Source organism: Typopeltis vanoorti, chromosome 9, assembly GCF_054136105.1.
Source record: "Typopeltis vanoorti isolate ZY-2024b chromosome 9, IOZ_Tvanoo_1.0, whole genome shotgun sequence".
Classification (NCBI taxonomy): Eukaryota; Metazoa; Arthropoda; class Arachnida; order Uropygi; family Thelyphonidae; genus Typopeltis; species Typopeltis vanoorti.
Genome location: NC_143557.1, coordinates 144,939,159 through 144,952,015, shown reverse-complemented (window position 1 = coordinate 144,952,015; position 12,857 = coordinate 144,939,159). Strand labels below are relative to the sequence as shown.

General features: G+C 38.4%; 1 protein-coding gene across 1 annotated transcript in view; it reads left to right on the top strand.

Moving 5' to 3' along the window:
• Positions 1-12,857, top strand: part of LOC150103656 (uncharacterized) — a 104,991-nt gene that overhangs the window by 63,272 nt on the left and 28,862 nt on the right. The window contains exon 3 of the mRNA XM_090397862.1: positions 10,062-10,310. Coding sequence (XP_090253988.1) covers positions 10,062-10,310 — 249 coding nt within the window. The remainder of the gene's footprint in view (positions 1-10,061; positions 10,311-12,857) is intronic.

Here is a 12,857-nt window from a genome sequence, read left to right as displayed (position 1 = left end):
AGTGTGGAAGGTGTGAGTGACTGTGGAAGTTTAGGAGATGGTTTTGTTTGGGAGAGTGAATTTAGATTAAGAGTGACTGACCTGCAGAGGGAGATAGATGAGTTGAAAGAGGAGGTGGAATGTCTAGTGAATGAGAGCAGAAGTATGAAAGATAAGATTAGGAGAATGGAAGAGATGAATGCAAGGCGAATCAGAGTAGGAGAGAGAGAGAATTTAAGGAGTATGAGTGAGAGGTATGGGGGTGCTAGAAGAGGAGAGATTGGAAACAGTAGAAGAGAGGGAATGAGAGAGAGGTATGGGAATGCTAGCAGACGAGAGGATGGAAACAGTAGGAGAGACGGAATGAGAGAGAGATATGGAAGTGCTAGAAGAGGAGAGAATGGAAACGGTAGGAGAGATGGAATGAGAGAGAGAGGTATGGGAATGCTAGAAGACGAGCGGATGGAAACAGTAGTAGGAGAGACAGAATGAGAGAGGGATATGGAAGTGCTAGAAGTGGAGAAAATGGAAGCAGTAGGAGAGAGGGAATGAGAGAGATGTATGGGAGTGCTAGAAGAGGAGAGAATGGAAACAGTAGAAGAGAGAGGTATGGGAATGAAAGAAGAGGAGAGAATGGAAACAATAGGAGCGATGGAATGGTAAGAGGTATAATGTATGGTGACTCAATGATCCGTGGTGTTCAGGATAGGATGCGTGAGGAGTGTTTGCCAGGAGGAACAATAGAAAGGGTGGCTATGGCAATTAAGAGAAGTGAAAGGGTGGATGAGATGATTGTGATGGTAGGAACGAATGACTTGAGTGGTAATGTAAGTCGGGCAGCGAGAGATATGAGATTTTTGCTTGAGACTGTACGGAAGAAGACAGAGAGAGGAAAAATAGTGTGCGTTTTGCCTAGGTATGATAATGATGAGCTGAGCAGAAGAGCGGTGATATTGAATGGCATAATAGCGAGAATGTGTGACAAGAGAGGACTGGTATATGTGGATGCTTGGAGTGCGTTTGAGGAAAGAGAGGAGTTGTTTGCGAGAGACCGTTTACATTTGAATGAGGAAGGACGTAGGCATCTGGAGAGATTGCTGTTCTGAACGAGTCAGTGTGTCCCAGGAAGGATGATAGCAGGGGTGACCTCTTGTGGGAATGGATACTTGGGAGAAGGGAGACAATGTCAGGTAAGACTGAGCCCAGTGGAGTCTAGAAGGGATAATGCTGGGTATAGAAACAATGGCATTTATATGCTGTATACTAATGCCAGGAGTATCCGGAATAAGGGAGAGGAATTGGTGGCGCAGATAGCATCAGACTGGCCAAAAATTATTGCGATCACTGAGACGTGGTTGACAGAAGGGGATATAAAAACAGGAATAGAAGTCGCTGGGTATAGCATTTTTCGCCAGGATAGGAGGGGAAAGCGTGGTGGTGGGGTGCTGCTTATGATAAGTGATGACCTATGTCCTCTAAGAGTGGAGAATTTGGAAGGTAGTGAGACAAATGATTTTGAGAGCGTATGGTGTGAGGTAGAGGTAGGCAAGACAGGATATTTAGTGGGGTGTTGCTACAGACCCAGGAGCACAGAGGATGGGGACCAGGAGATGTTTAGACAGCTAAGTTTGGCAAGTGCAAGAAGAATGATTGTTATGGGAGATTTTAACTTCAGTAGTATAAATTGGAGAGAGGAAGATGCATGTAACAATAGGGGAATGGAATTTCTAGAATTCTTGAGGGACAAATGTCTTAGGCAACATGTAACAGAGGGAACAAGAGGTTCAAAAATTTTGGATTTAGTTATAGCATCAGAAGAGTTGATAATAACTGAGTTGACGTCTCTCCCACCAGTTGGAGAGAGTGACCATGTGGTTTTGACTTGGAAAATGAATAGACATGCAGGAGTATCAAAGAGACGGGAACTTATGTGGAGTTATAAGGCAGGTGATTATAATAGTCTTAGACGTCAACTTCGGGAAGTTTCATGGAGGGAGGAATTGGAAGGCTGGGATATCACCAGTGCATGGGAAATTGTGAAAGAATATTTGTTATCAGCAATGGTAAGTTGTATACCACGAGTGAAGAAGAGGGCGCAATTTGGAGTAAAGTGGATGACAAACAATATTAAACAGGAATTGCATGCGAAAAAGAGGCTATGGAAGAGATATAAGGAGACAGGTGAAGAGATGCATGAGGAATATAAGACACAGGCCCCTAGAGTGACTCGTGTGGTAAGGAAAGCGAAACTGGAATATGAGAGGAGATTGGCCCTAAGATCCAAAGAAAATCCTAGGGAATTTTTTAGCTATGTGGCCAGTAGGAGGAGAAATGACTGTGCAAGAATGATATTGTGGGATAAAAATGGGAATAGAGTGACTGATGCAGAGGACATAGTGGAATTGTTCAATGAACACTTTATTGGAGTATTTCATCCTAGAGGAGTCAGTTTTAATGCTAGAGGGATAGGACTGGTACGAGGTCTGGAGGTACAGGAGGAGAGTGTGTTTCAGATACTGAGTACTCTGGATGTCAGTAAAGCTGTGGGACTGGATGGTATTTCACCACGAGTTTTGAGAGAATGTGCTAGGGAATTGACAATACCTTTAACGTGGCTTTTCAATGAAAGTCTGGCTTTGGCAAAGGTGCCCAGGGAATGGAAGGAAGGTAAGATAGTGCCATTGCATAAGGGTGGTAACAGACTGGAAGTGTCTAATTATAGGCCAGTCTGTGTGTCATCAGTAGTTGTTAAGATCTTGGAGAAAGTAGTGAGGGACCGTGTACAGCATTGGGCAGATGAGGGTAATGTTATCTGTGAGAATCAACATGGATTTGTGAAAGGACGCTCTTGTTTTAGCAATATGCTAGCCTTTTATAATAAAGTTACAAGAGCATTAGATGAGGGAAAGGCATATACTGCAATTTTCTTAGACTTGGCGAAGGCATTTGACAGGGTGCCACATGATAAGCTGATATTTAAGTTGCAGCATATGGGTCTGGATGTCAGATTGGTCAACTGGATTCAGGATTGGCTGTCTGATAGGTATCAGAGAGTTGTGTATGGTGGAGCAGTTTCCAGGAGGCAGAGGGTTACAAGTGGTGTCCCACAGGGCTCAGTACTAGGACCTATGTTGTTTAACCTTTATATCAATGACATAGCCAGTGGATTGCAGGGGGATATTCAGTTGTTTGCGGATGATGCGAAGCTTGGAAGGATTATTAGTAATAGTGCAGATGTGGTAGCCCTGCAAGAGGATTTAAATAAGCTAGATAGATGGGCAAATGAATGGGGGTGTCAGTTTAATGCAGCAAAATGTAAGGTCTTGAGGTTTGGGAAACATCGATGGGATGCTGCATACTCTATGGGAGGAGTTATACTGGAGGAAGTAGGGGAGACAAGAGATCTGGGGTTGATGATTGATAGAAACCTGAAGTTTAGGGGACATATTGCAAAGGTGGTGAAGATAACACAGAGGATTGCTGCTATTATGAGAAGGACACTGACCTGCAGAGATAAGAGGGTTATCATTCCGTTGTATAAGTCTCTGATCAGACCACACTTGGACTATTGTTCTCAGATTTGGTCCCCAGGATTTGAAGGGGATAAATTAACTGTGGAAAGGATACAAAGACGGATGACAAAGATGGTTTCAGGACTGTACAAGGATTGTTATGAGGATCGGCTGAGAGAATGTGGACTGCAGAGTTTGGTGGATAGAAGAAGGAGAGGTGATATGATTGAGACTTTTAAACTGTTGAGAGGTGGTTACAGGGTTGACACTGGGGAGTTCTTTTGCTTGGTTGATCAGCGGGAAGGAGTGATGACAAGAGGCCATCCCTGGACGTTACGAAAGGAAACTGTGAGCAAGAGGGTGAGGAGTGGTTTCTTTGTGTGGAGGGTGGTTGAGCCGTGGAATGCATTTCCTGATGGAGTGGTGGGAGCGAGAACGGTCAGTGAGTTTAAAGAGTGGTATGATAAACTTTGTGTTTCTCAGGGGGGGGGACCTCCCCTCGATGAGTCTTGTCAGACTTTATGTCTTAGAAAGGACCTCCCTCGATGAGTCTTTTGACTCCTTGGAGGCCTGAATAATAATAATAATAATAATAATAATACTAATACTATTTCCAGACCAAAATATTTGGTTAATTAAATATCTTTCTTGTGTTTACGTGCATTTATCATTCAGTCTTATGTCACAAGTATCCTTAAAACAGCAACTTCATCTTACCATGATCATTCTTCCTTCTACTTGCCACATATTTAAAAAACTATCTAGGGTTTTTCTTTTTTCCTGATTTGCCAATTTCTGCTCATTCTCTACTTTTGTTTTCCTTACTGAGTCACTCTCCTGGACTCATCATTTGACTGATTATTACCATTATTCATCTTATACTTCCTCCAAAGTACTTTCTTTTTCCAGATTTCATGCTTAAGCTCCACATTCATCTATTTTACACCTACCTTATTCAACATCTTGGCCTTCAGAATACATTCACACATTGAATCTGTTATGTATTTCTTTGTCAGTTCCCATGCAGCATTTATTTCCTTACTGCTCAACTCCCCATTACATGTTATAATTCCAAGCTTGTCATAATCCAGTCCAATCTTATAATTCCACATATATCTTTCCTCACAAAAGTCTGCATATGACTAGCCACAACACAGGTGATTACTTCATGATCACTTTCACCAACTGGAGGAAAGGGTGAAACCTCTCTCCACCTTTCTCCTCTCACAATTACATGCTCTGATGAAATGATCAGATCTAGAACTCTCTTGATCCTTGTGTGCCCTCCTTTTTGTGCTACCTGAGATAGTTATCTCTCAAGAAATTCATTTTCCTTATTCCCAAATACTATCCCTTCATTCCAATGTATACTGCCATAATTAAAATCACCTATAACAATTACCCTTCCTTTGTTCACTAATTCAAGTGACATTTCTTCATCACTACCCTCCACATTCCCAGGCCTATAACAATATTCAACTAAATATGCATGTTACACCACACTGCCTCATAACCATTGCCAGTATTTCCCTCTTTCATGTCTACTTTATATGGACATAATTACCCTGCTACCAGCAGCAGCACTTCCTCTTCCTTCCTGTCCTTTCTATCCTCATGAAAAAATACTGTATCCTTCCATTTCTATTCTTGTTATGATATTATCTTCATTTTGGAGGCTTAATGGATTTTTTACAACACTCAAAAAGAATTAAAATAGAATTTAATACTTCCTATATTTCGTCCTAGTCACTAGGACATCTACGGGGATTACAAAAACAATTAATGTAACATATACACAAATAACAAACAATACTAAGCCCAACCACATGGGTGACACTGAAGTCCTATCTAGGTAGAGCGCCCTCTAAGGGCAGTAGTAGGTGGCCTGGAATGTAAGGTGGGAACTCTGGTGATGAGTGTTTCCCAAATCTTCGGAAGCTTAATGTAAACCGTATTTATTGAGATTTGGTTGGTTTTTGAGAGCTGCTGCTGCTTCTAAGAAAAGTCTCTCTTTCTTGAATTTGCTGTGGTGGAGCATGGTGGTTTTCTTCCATGATACCCTGTGAGTGGTGTCCAAAACATGGTCAGCCAAGCCTGAATGGCCATAGTTGTGTTTGAAGATGTAAGACTTGTGTTCCTCTAGACGGATGGATGCTGATCTGCCTGTCTGTCCAAAGTACGCCAGCTTACAGGAACAGGGTACTTTGTAAACTCCAGGCAGAGAGAGAGGAAGGAGCTGATCTTTCGTAGAACGGATAAGGGTAGCAAGTTTGCGGTGGGGCTTATATGCTGTGTGTAGGTTGTACTGTTTTAGTATCTTGGCTATTTTTTCGGATGTGCCACGGATGTAGGGTATGGTGATGGCATTTTTAAAATCTTGTTGACGAGAAGGACGGGGAATGGGGGAGGAGTTGATTATTTTTTTGATACTGTGATCGCTGTAGCCATTGGAGAGGAAAGTGCTATGTATGTGGTTAAGCTCAGTAGTGAGGGCGGTTCCACTGGAACAAAGATTGTAGGCTCTCTTGGTAAGAGTTTTAATAATGCCATATTGTTGAGTAGAGGCTTAAGTGCTGTGAGGACATCACTAAGCCTCTACACACGGATGTTATCTTCATTCAGCCATGTTTCACTTATTCCAATAATTTTGTGGCGAATAAACTCATTCACTGAAACCATTTCTTTCCCCCCCTTATTTCTGATACTTCTGGCATTTGTAAACAAACACATCTGTCCACTTTTAGATCTATAGCCAGCATAGTTCTAAAAATGAGCAGATACTTTAATCCAGCAACACTTTCTCTAGTACACTCACTCCAAAGTCATTTAAATGCAACCCATCCTGTCTCTATAATTTCATTCTTCCCTCAAACACGTATATATCCACAAACTTCACTCCCTTCTTCTCATACAACCTCTGATAGCGCATACCATTCATGATTTTGGCTCTCTCTGTCGCAACTCATCATCATACCTCAGCAACACATTGACAACCTTTCCTACTAGACTGTTATCTTTCACTCTTCTCAATAGTCTCCTGATATTCGTCCTCACATCCTTATGTCCACTTAGATCATTCATCTCTACAATCACGACTCTCTTACTTGTTTCTTACTCATGTCCAATGTCTTTATTTATCTTATTTATTTGTCCACCTGGATATTCCCTTATTTAATGATATGTCCTTTAGTTGGAAAGAATGGGTTTTAAACCTGTCTAGAATATGGAGCCTTTCCTCCTTCAAGTGAGTTAGCTAGTTTGCTATTATATTAGCAGAGTTTTTCTCCAATAAACATTTTTCCACCTGCAAAAAAAAACACATTTGACTGACTGACAAACACTTTGGATAGATTTTACACCCCCCCCCCCACCCTTTCATCACACACCAAATTCCAAATCTCATCCATTTCATGGAGTGCATTTCCACTAATACAGTATATATAGCATTACATTACTGCACTTTGTGGTGCAGATTAGTGAAAATTTTAATATTAATTAGTGCAAGGCATTTGGCATAAGTAAGATATTATAATAATGGATATTATGGATCCAACTATATTTTATAGTCAAATATAGAAAGAAACTTAAAAACTTTTTAGAAATTTACCAGAGAGCTTATGAGATCTTTGGCATCAGAAGTTGCCTTGGTATGCACTACTTAAAAAAACATGAACTCTGTCTAGGAGCCTGCTGTCATTCTTTTTAGTCTCCCTACACTACTGGTACTCACTCTCAGTATCAGACCTGACAAATCCACAAGTCCCATCCTTATGAAACGCATGATGTAATGTGGGAAGGTTAGGTGAGGTGTAGTTACAGAGGATGCCATTTGAGGTTCAATGATGAATAATATCTCAGACTTGGATGTCTGCAAGTGATGGTACATATTTGATATGAGAATAGTCCTTGAATATTGGTAATCAATCTGGAATTTTGTTATTTTGTTCAGTATATATATATATATATATATTTTTTTTTTTTCCTTTTTTTGCAATTTCTCTGATCCATTTTTGATATATATATATATATATATATATATATATATATATATATATATATATATATATATATATATATATTTATTTATTTAAACTGCAGTGACACTATAATTTTTTAGGTTATCTTTCATGGTAATGAAATATGCAGGGCGGTTCAAAATTCCACATACAAACTTTGAGGGGAGGTAGAGAACATCAAAATCGACCATATCACGTAGGAAAGCATGACCGGAAACGACACTGGAAGGTACTAACAGGGACACAAAGATACAGAAATAGCACAAGGCAGTAAGTAGTGTAAAAAAACTTTATTAGGTGTAACTGAACAGTTCAATAGTAGTTGGATACATAACATGGTTTCACATCAGGTGCTCAAAGTTATGACCATTAACAGTGATGCATACCTGACACCGACAACTCATTGATTGCCATACATTTTCAAAAATACATGGAGTTTCGCAGATATTAGCAGCGCCGATGGTGATTCTTGCCACGAAGACCACATGTCAAAGGCATCGGACATTTCGTACACCATGGCTTTAAGGGTCCCAATTGCTTACCTGGAGCGCTGGCGAACAGCGCCACCTATCACTTTCGGGTGGCATCAGGTGGCGTTTCCAGTGATGTTTTCCTATGTGAATATGGTTGATTCTGATGTTTTCTACCTCTCCTCAAAGTTTGTACTTGGAATTTTGAACCACTCTGTACTTTCATGGTAATGAGTGATATATTAGAAAAATATATAGAGCAGGGGCATGCAGTAGTGGTTAAGGAACTGTGGTCACGATTCTTACACAGAGAGTGCCTAGACTTCAATCATGGCCTTATGTCCCCTGCAAGCTTCTGTCTTGAACTCACTCCAGTCACATCTTGGTAGGGTAAGCCACAGGTTTATTTGCCAGTTGATCAGGAAACCTCCAAAGTGTTACTAACAGGTTCAGGCCCATGTACTATTTGGCAGCTTGCCTGCAGAAACTGTTTTAATGCTATATCCTCAAATGTAGGAGGTGCTGACTTGCTGGTTAATCATAGTGTGGTGAACGTGAACAGTAAGGCCACCACCCACACTCGTTCAACTTGCTCTCATTCAACTGCAAACCCTACTATTGAGACGAAACGTGGCAGTGGTCACTTCATGCCTCTAATAAGCAGGTTGGTGGTGTTTCACTATATGATAAACCATTTATTACCGAGAGGTCTAGTTGGAATTTCCTACAGCTAGTGATGGCATGCTATTTAAGGTAGCAATACTCACCTTGCCATAAAGGACAGTGGGGTTAACTTGGCTGGAAGAGGTCATCTGATCAAGATAATGCTTGATCACCTGTCATAATTGGCCCCAAAGTAATGTGGAATGGAGGAATCTTGAAGCATTGAATATTTAAGCATTTTGTCACAAGAAGGGGAATGAAATGTATGGTCATCAACAAAACTGTGAGTAGTATTTGAGATCAATAGCGAAGGTCATTCAGTATTGAAGGCAGAGAATGAATGAAAATGATGAGCTCTAAGGTACTCCAGCTTTGTAAAACTTGTAAGGGTGGAACCATCCACCACAATATACAGTTAAATGACCAGAGAGAAAACTGGCAACCCAGTTGGAAAGTAGATCATAAGAATTGGTAAGACTTCGGCAAATCCCCTAGAAATGTCAAGTACAAATATATTTCTCTATGTCAGGGTTTCTCAAATGGGGCTCTACAGAAACATAGTGTTCTGCAAAAGGTTAGAGTTTTAAAAATAAACCTCATATAAATAATGTAATATATGTATACATAATCATATAATATATAAATACATAAGTTTTAATTTATTTTCATTAAATTTTAATTTTTAATTAACAACAAAGTTCCAAAATCAATAAGTAAGAAACGAAAATATCTCTGCTACTAATATGAAAGAAAGAACATCCTTTTGGTGTCTACTAACTTAAATGGAAGAAGCTGTTACTCTGCAAGTTTTAACTTTCATGTCAACATTTACAATTTCTAAATTATTTAAACTGTTATTAATATGAAGGATATTATTTATCTATCATTGTTATAGCCACATAGAATGGAACTTGGAATAGAGATTCAAAATTTACCAGAGAGCTTATATGAATATTACCCTTCAACATTTCAGTTGTGTAACTCTAATATAGCATACTTTATGTATGCACCTACTGAGAGTTCACTTACGAAAAATGTTTCTGACATGGAGTTGCTACAGTATTGAATAGTGGGTTTTTGCCCTTGTAAGGTTTCTGATGAGAACTAACAGTTCTAAACAGCTATCAGGTCAGTGAAACCTAAGAGCACTAATAAAAAGTGAACATACAGACTCCTGGGCAGAATCAGTGTTTTTTAAGTAGTGCAAGGCAAATCCAGTGACAAACATTATATTCTTATAAAATCTTTGAAAAATTTTGAACTTCTAAGTTTCAGTTCTATCTAGTTATAACAATGATGGATAAATAATATCCTTCATATTAATCACTTGCCAGATTGAAGCTTTTTAGACATTTATTAAAAAAGAATATCATAAATGTAATTCTTGTCAGAGTTTTATTTCAGTTTTTTTTCCTCTTTAGGTAACAGATACTGGAGTGGGTAATACTGTATGCCATTTGCAAAGGTTAAAACATTTAGATGTTCAAGGTTGCAGACATCTTACTAATATAACTTTAAACTATTTGAGTGACTACTGTTTTGACTTACGATATCTTGATGTTTCACTCTGTCATGGCATGACACTACAAGCTGTAAATACATTGGAAATGGTTCTTCGTAAGTTGCATACAGTTCATAAACGTCATGTGCCATCTCTAAGAATAGAATAGGTAAGTGTTTTGGTTGTAGAAATTATCATGTACAGTGATTTGCATAATATAAAAATCTGTTGGCATAAATCATATCCTGTATGCATTCCAAATTGGAGATACCCCTCTACCCCCAACATTACTGTCAGAGCTGTATGACTGATTCATTGTTGGTGATACCTATATTAAACATATATATATTTCCCCCCTTCCTCCCTCTCTCAACATTAAAAGATATACAGAATTCATATGAATAAATTATGGAACAACCCACTTTTGAGATTAAAAAACAAAATGTATTTAGAATTATCCAACTCAATATTTTGATTTACATTCGAGATTATTATTCTCTAGTGCATATGTACTAAAAAAAAAATTCTAATTGCAGATTTAGATATTGCATGGTCCTAGGCAAACATATTAACTCAAATACCTATCAGACAAATATAGTAATCAGGCTACATTCTGTGCCTTTCAAGTGTACAGACCATGTATATGTTTTTCATCTGAAAATTTCTCCAGTATACATGATATATCAAGGAGTAGTAGTATTTTGCAAATAATGTGTAAAGATTTTGCTCCCACATGGTGCTGATAGTCATAAAAAATAACAACCAACGGACTGCACATAACCAATGAGTTTGATATATGCTAATCCAGAACAAGTGAGATGTGTGTTAAAGAACATGACTGGCCTGCACAGAGCCCTAATCTCAGCCCCCAATTTATACTGTGGAATGAATTGGAATGCCGGTTGCAATTTAGGCTGAATTGCCCAACATTAGTGATTGATCTCACTAATGCACTTCTAGAAGAATGGAAGGGAATTACCACAACAGTATACCAAAGTGTAGTGGAAACCCTTCCCTTAAGATTGAAGGCTCTTATAGCAGCAAAGGTTGGACCAACTCCATATTAATGACTTTCATATTAGAACAAGAGTTGGAATAGATAATCTCATCAGTCTTACAGACTTATTAACAACATAGTTACTTAATATTCTGAACACTTTGCATTCTTGAAATGAAAAGCATACTATTATTCAGGTCCTTCCTGTTAACCCTCCCTTCTTCCCACCGAAATATACTAATAAAATGCTTATTGCACATTCCACTATATCTTCAGATGTGATCCATGTGTTCCATCTCCAGCAACTAAAGTTAATCTTCTATATTTTTTGAATAACAGCTTCACTCATGTAAGAGAAAACTAAATATAATTTATTACTCCTATATATTTCTCTCAATATGCCATGAGCTTCTTGCAGGAAGAAGACTCTTAACAACATTTAGAGACGTGGAGAGATTAGAGAGAGTTCAGAGATGGAGATATAGGAATAGATGTAGTTAATTAATTTAAAAATAATAAATGAAATAAAAATATAAAAAATTATAAACAATTAACAGTCATTTTTGTTAACTTAGAAATAGTCATATATCTGATTAAGATTAGGATAGCAGCTTAGGGCTTCACATGATTAAAAAAATAGACCATCAAATTTTAACCTACTGTAGCATCTTGGTACAGTTCCAGTGAACTCTGTGTCCAATGTCAAGTACGAGAAGCACGACCTGAACCCTCAGAATACAGCAATCTTATATAATATTGATGATCTTCGATTCTAATAGTAGCAGAATTGTCAGTCTATCCAAAGTAGGCACAGATGACAAGAACTGGATATTTAATAAACACCAAGCAAGGATAAAGGTGATAATGTATCTTTGATAAGTGGTAAGAAAAATGACAACTTCCAGACTGGTTTGAAGGTGGTGTACAAATTATATCTACAAAGGGTCCTTGTTATTTGTTCAGATGTTCCTTTTAGATAGGATATGTTAATCCTTTTAACATCAGATTGCAATCTGGAAGAGAGATGATATATTTTCTTTGTGTGTGTGTGTGTACACACACAAAGTATTTTTGGAAGAGAGATGATAATTATCAAATATTTTCTGTATCAAGATCTCGTTGTATCCATTAATTAATAGAGTAACTTTTATTTTATTTAATTCTTCTAATAGAAGAAACTTAGAACTTGTGCTGCTTTATTCTGTCTTCTCCCTGAAAGAAGCTCATGACATATTGAGCAAAATATTATTATTATTATTACGTAACACCTCCAGGGAGCCCAAAGATTCATCGAGGGAGAGCACCTACTCTACATCCCTTCACCAACTACAACTAACCACAGCTACACCAACGCCATCTACTGCATACCACCACTGGTATTTCTACAGACAATCACAAGCATTCATGCCCATAGCAGGATTCGAACCTGCAGCCTTTTGGCTGGAGAGCGGATACGCTTACCACTCAGCCAACCAGGCCAGCATATACAGGAGTAATAAATTATATTTGGTTTTCTCTTACATGTGTGAAACTGTTATTCAAAAAAAAAAAGTGTAATGCACATGTCTCTATTAAACAACTAGAAGACATTATATCAAGCAATACTTAGTCTTTATTTGAGTTGTAAGTCTGCAGTTAGAATTGAAGGTAGTACAGGAAGGTGGTTTAATGTTAAATCTGGTGTGAGGCAAGGATGTACATTATCCCCTCTGTTGTTCA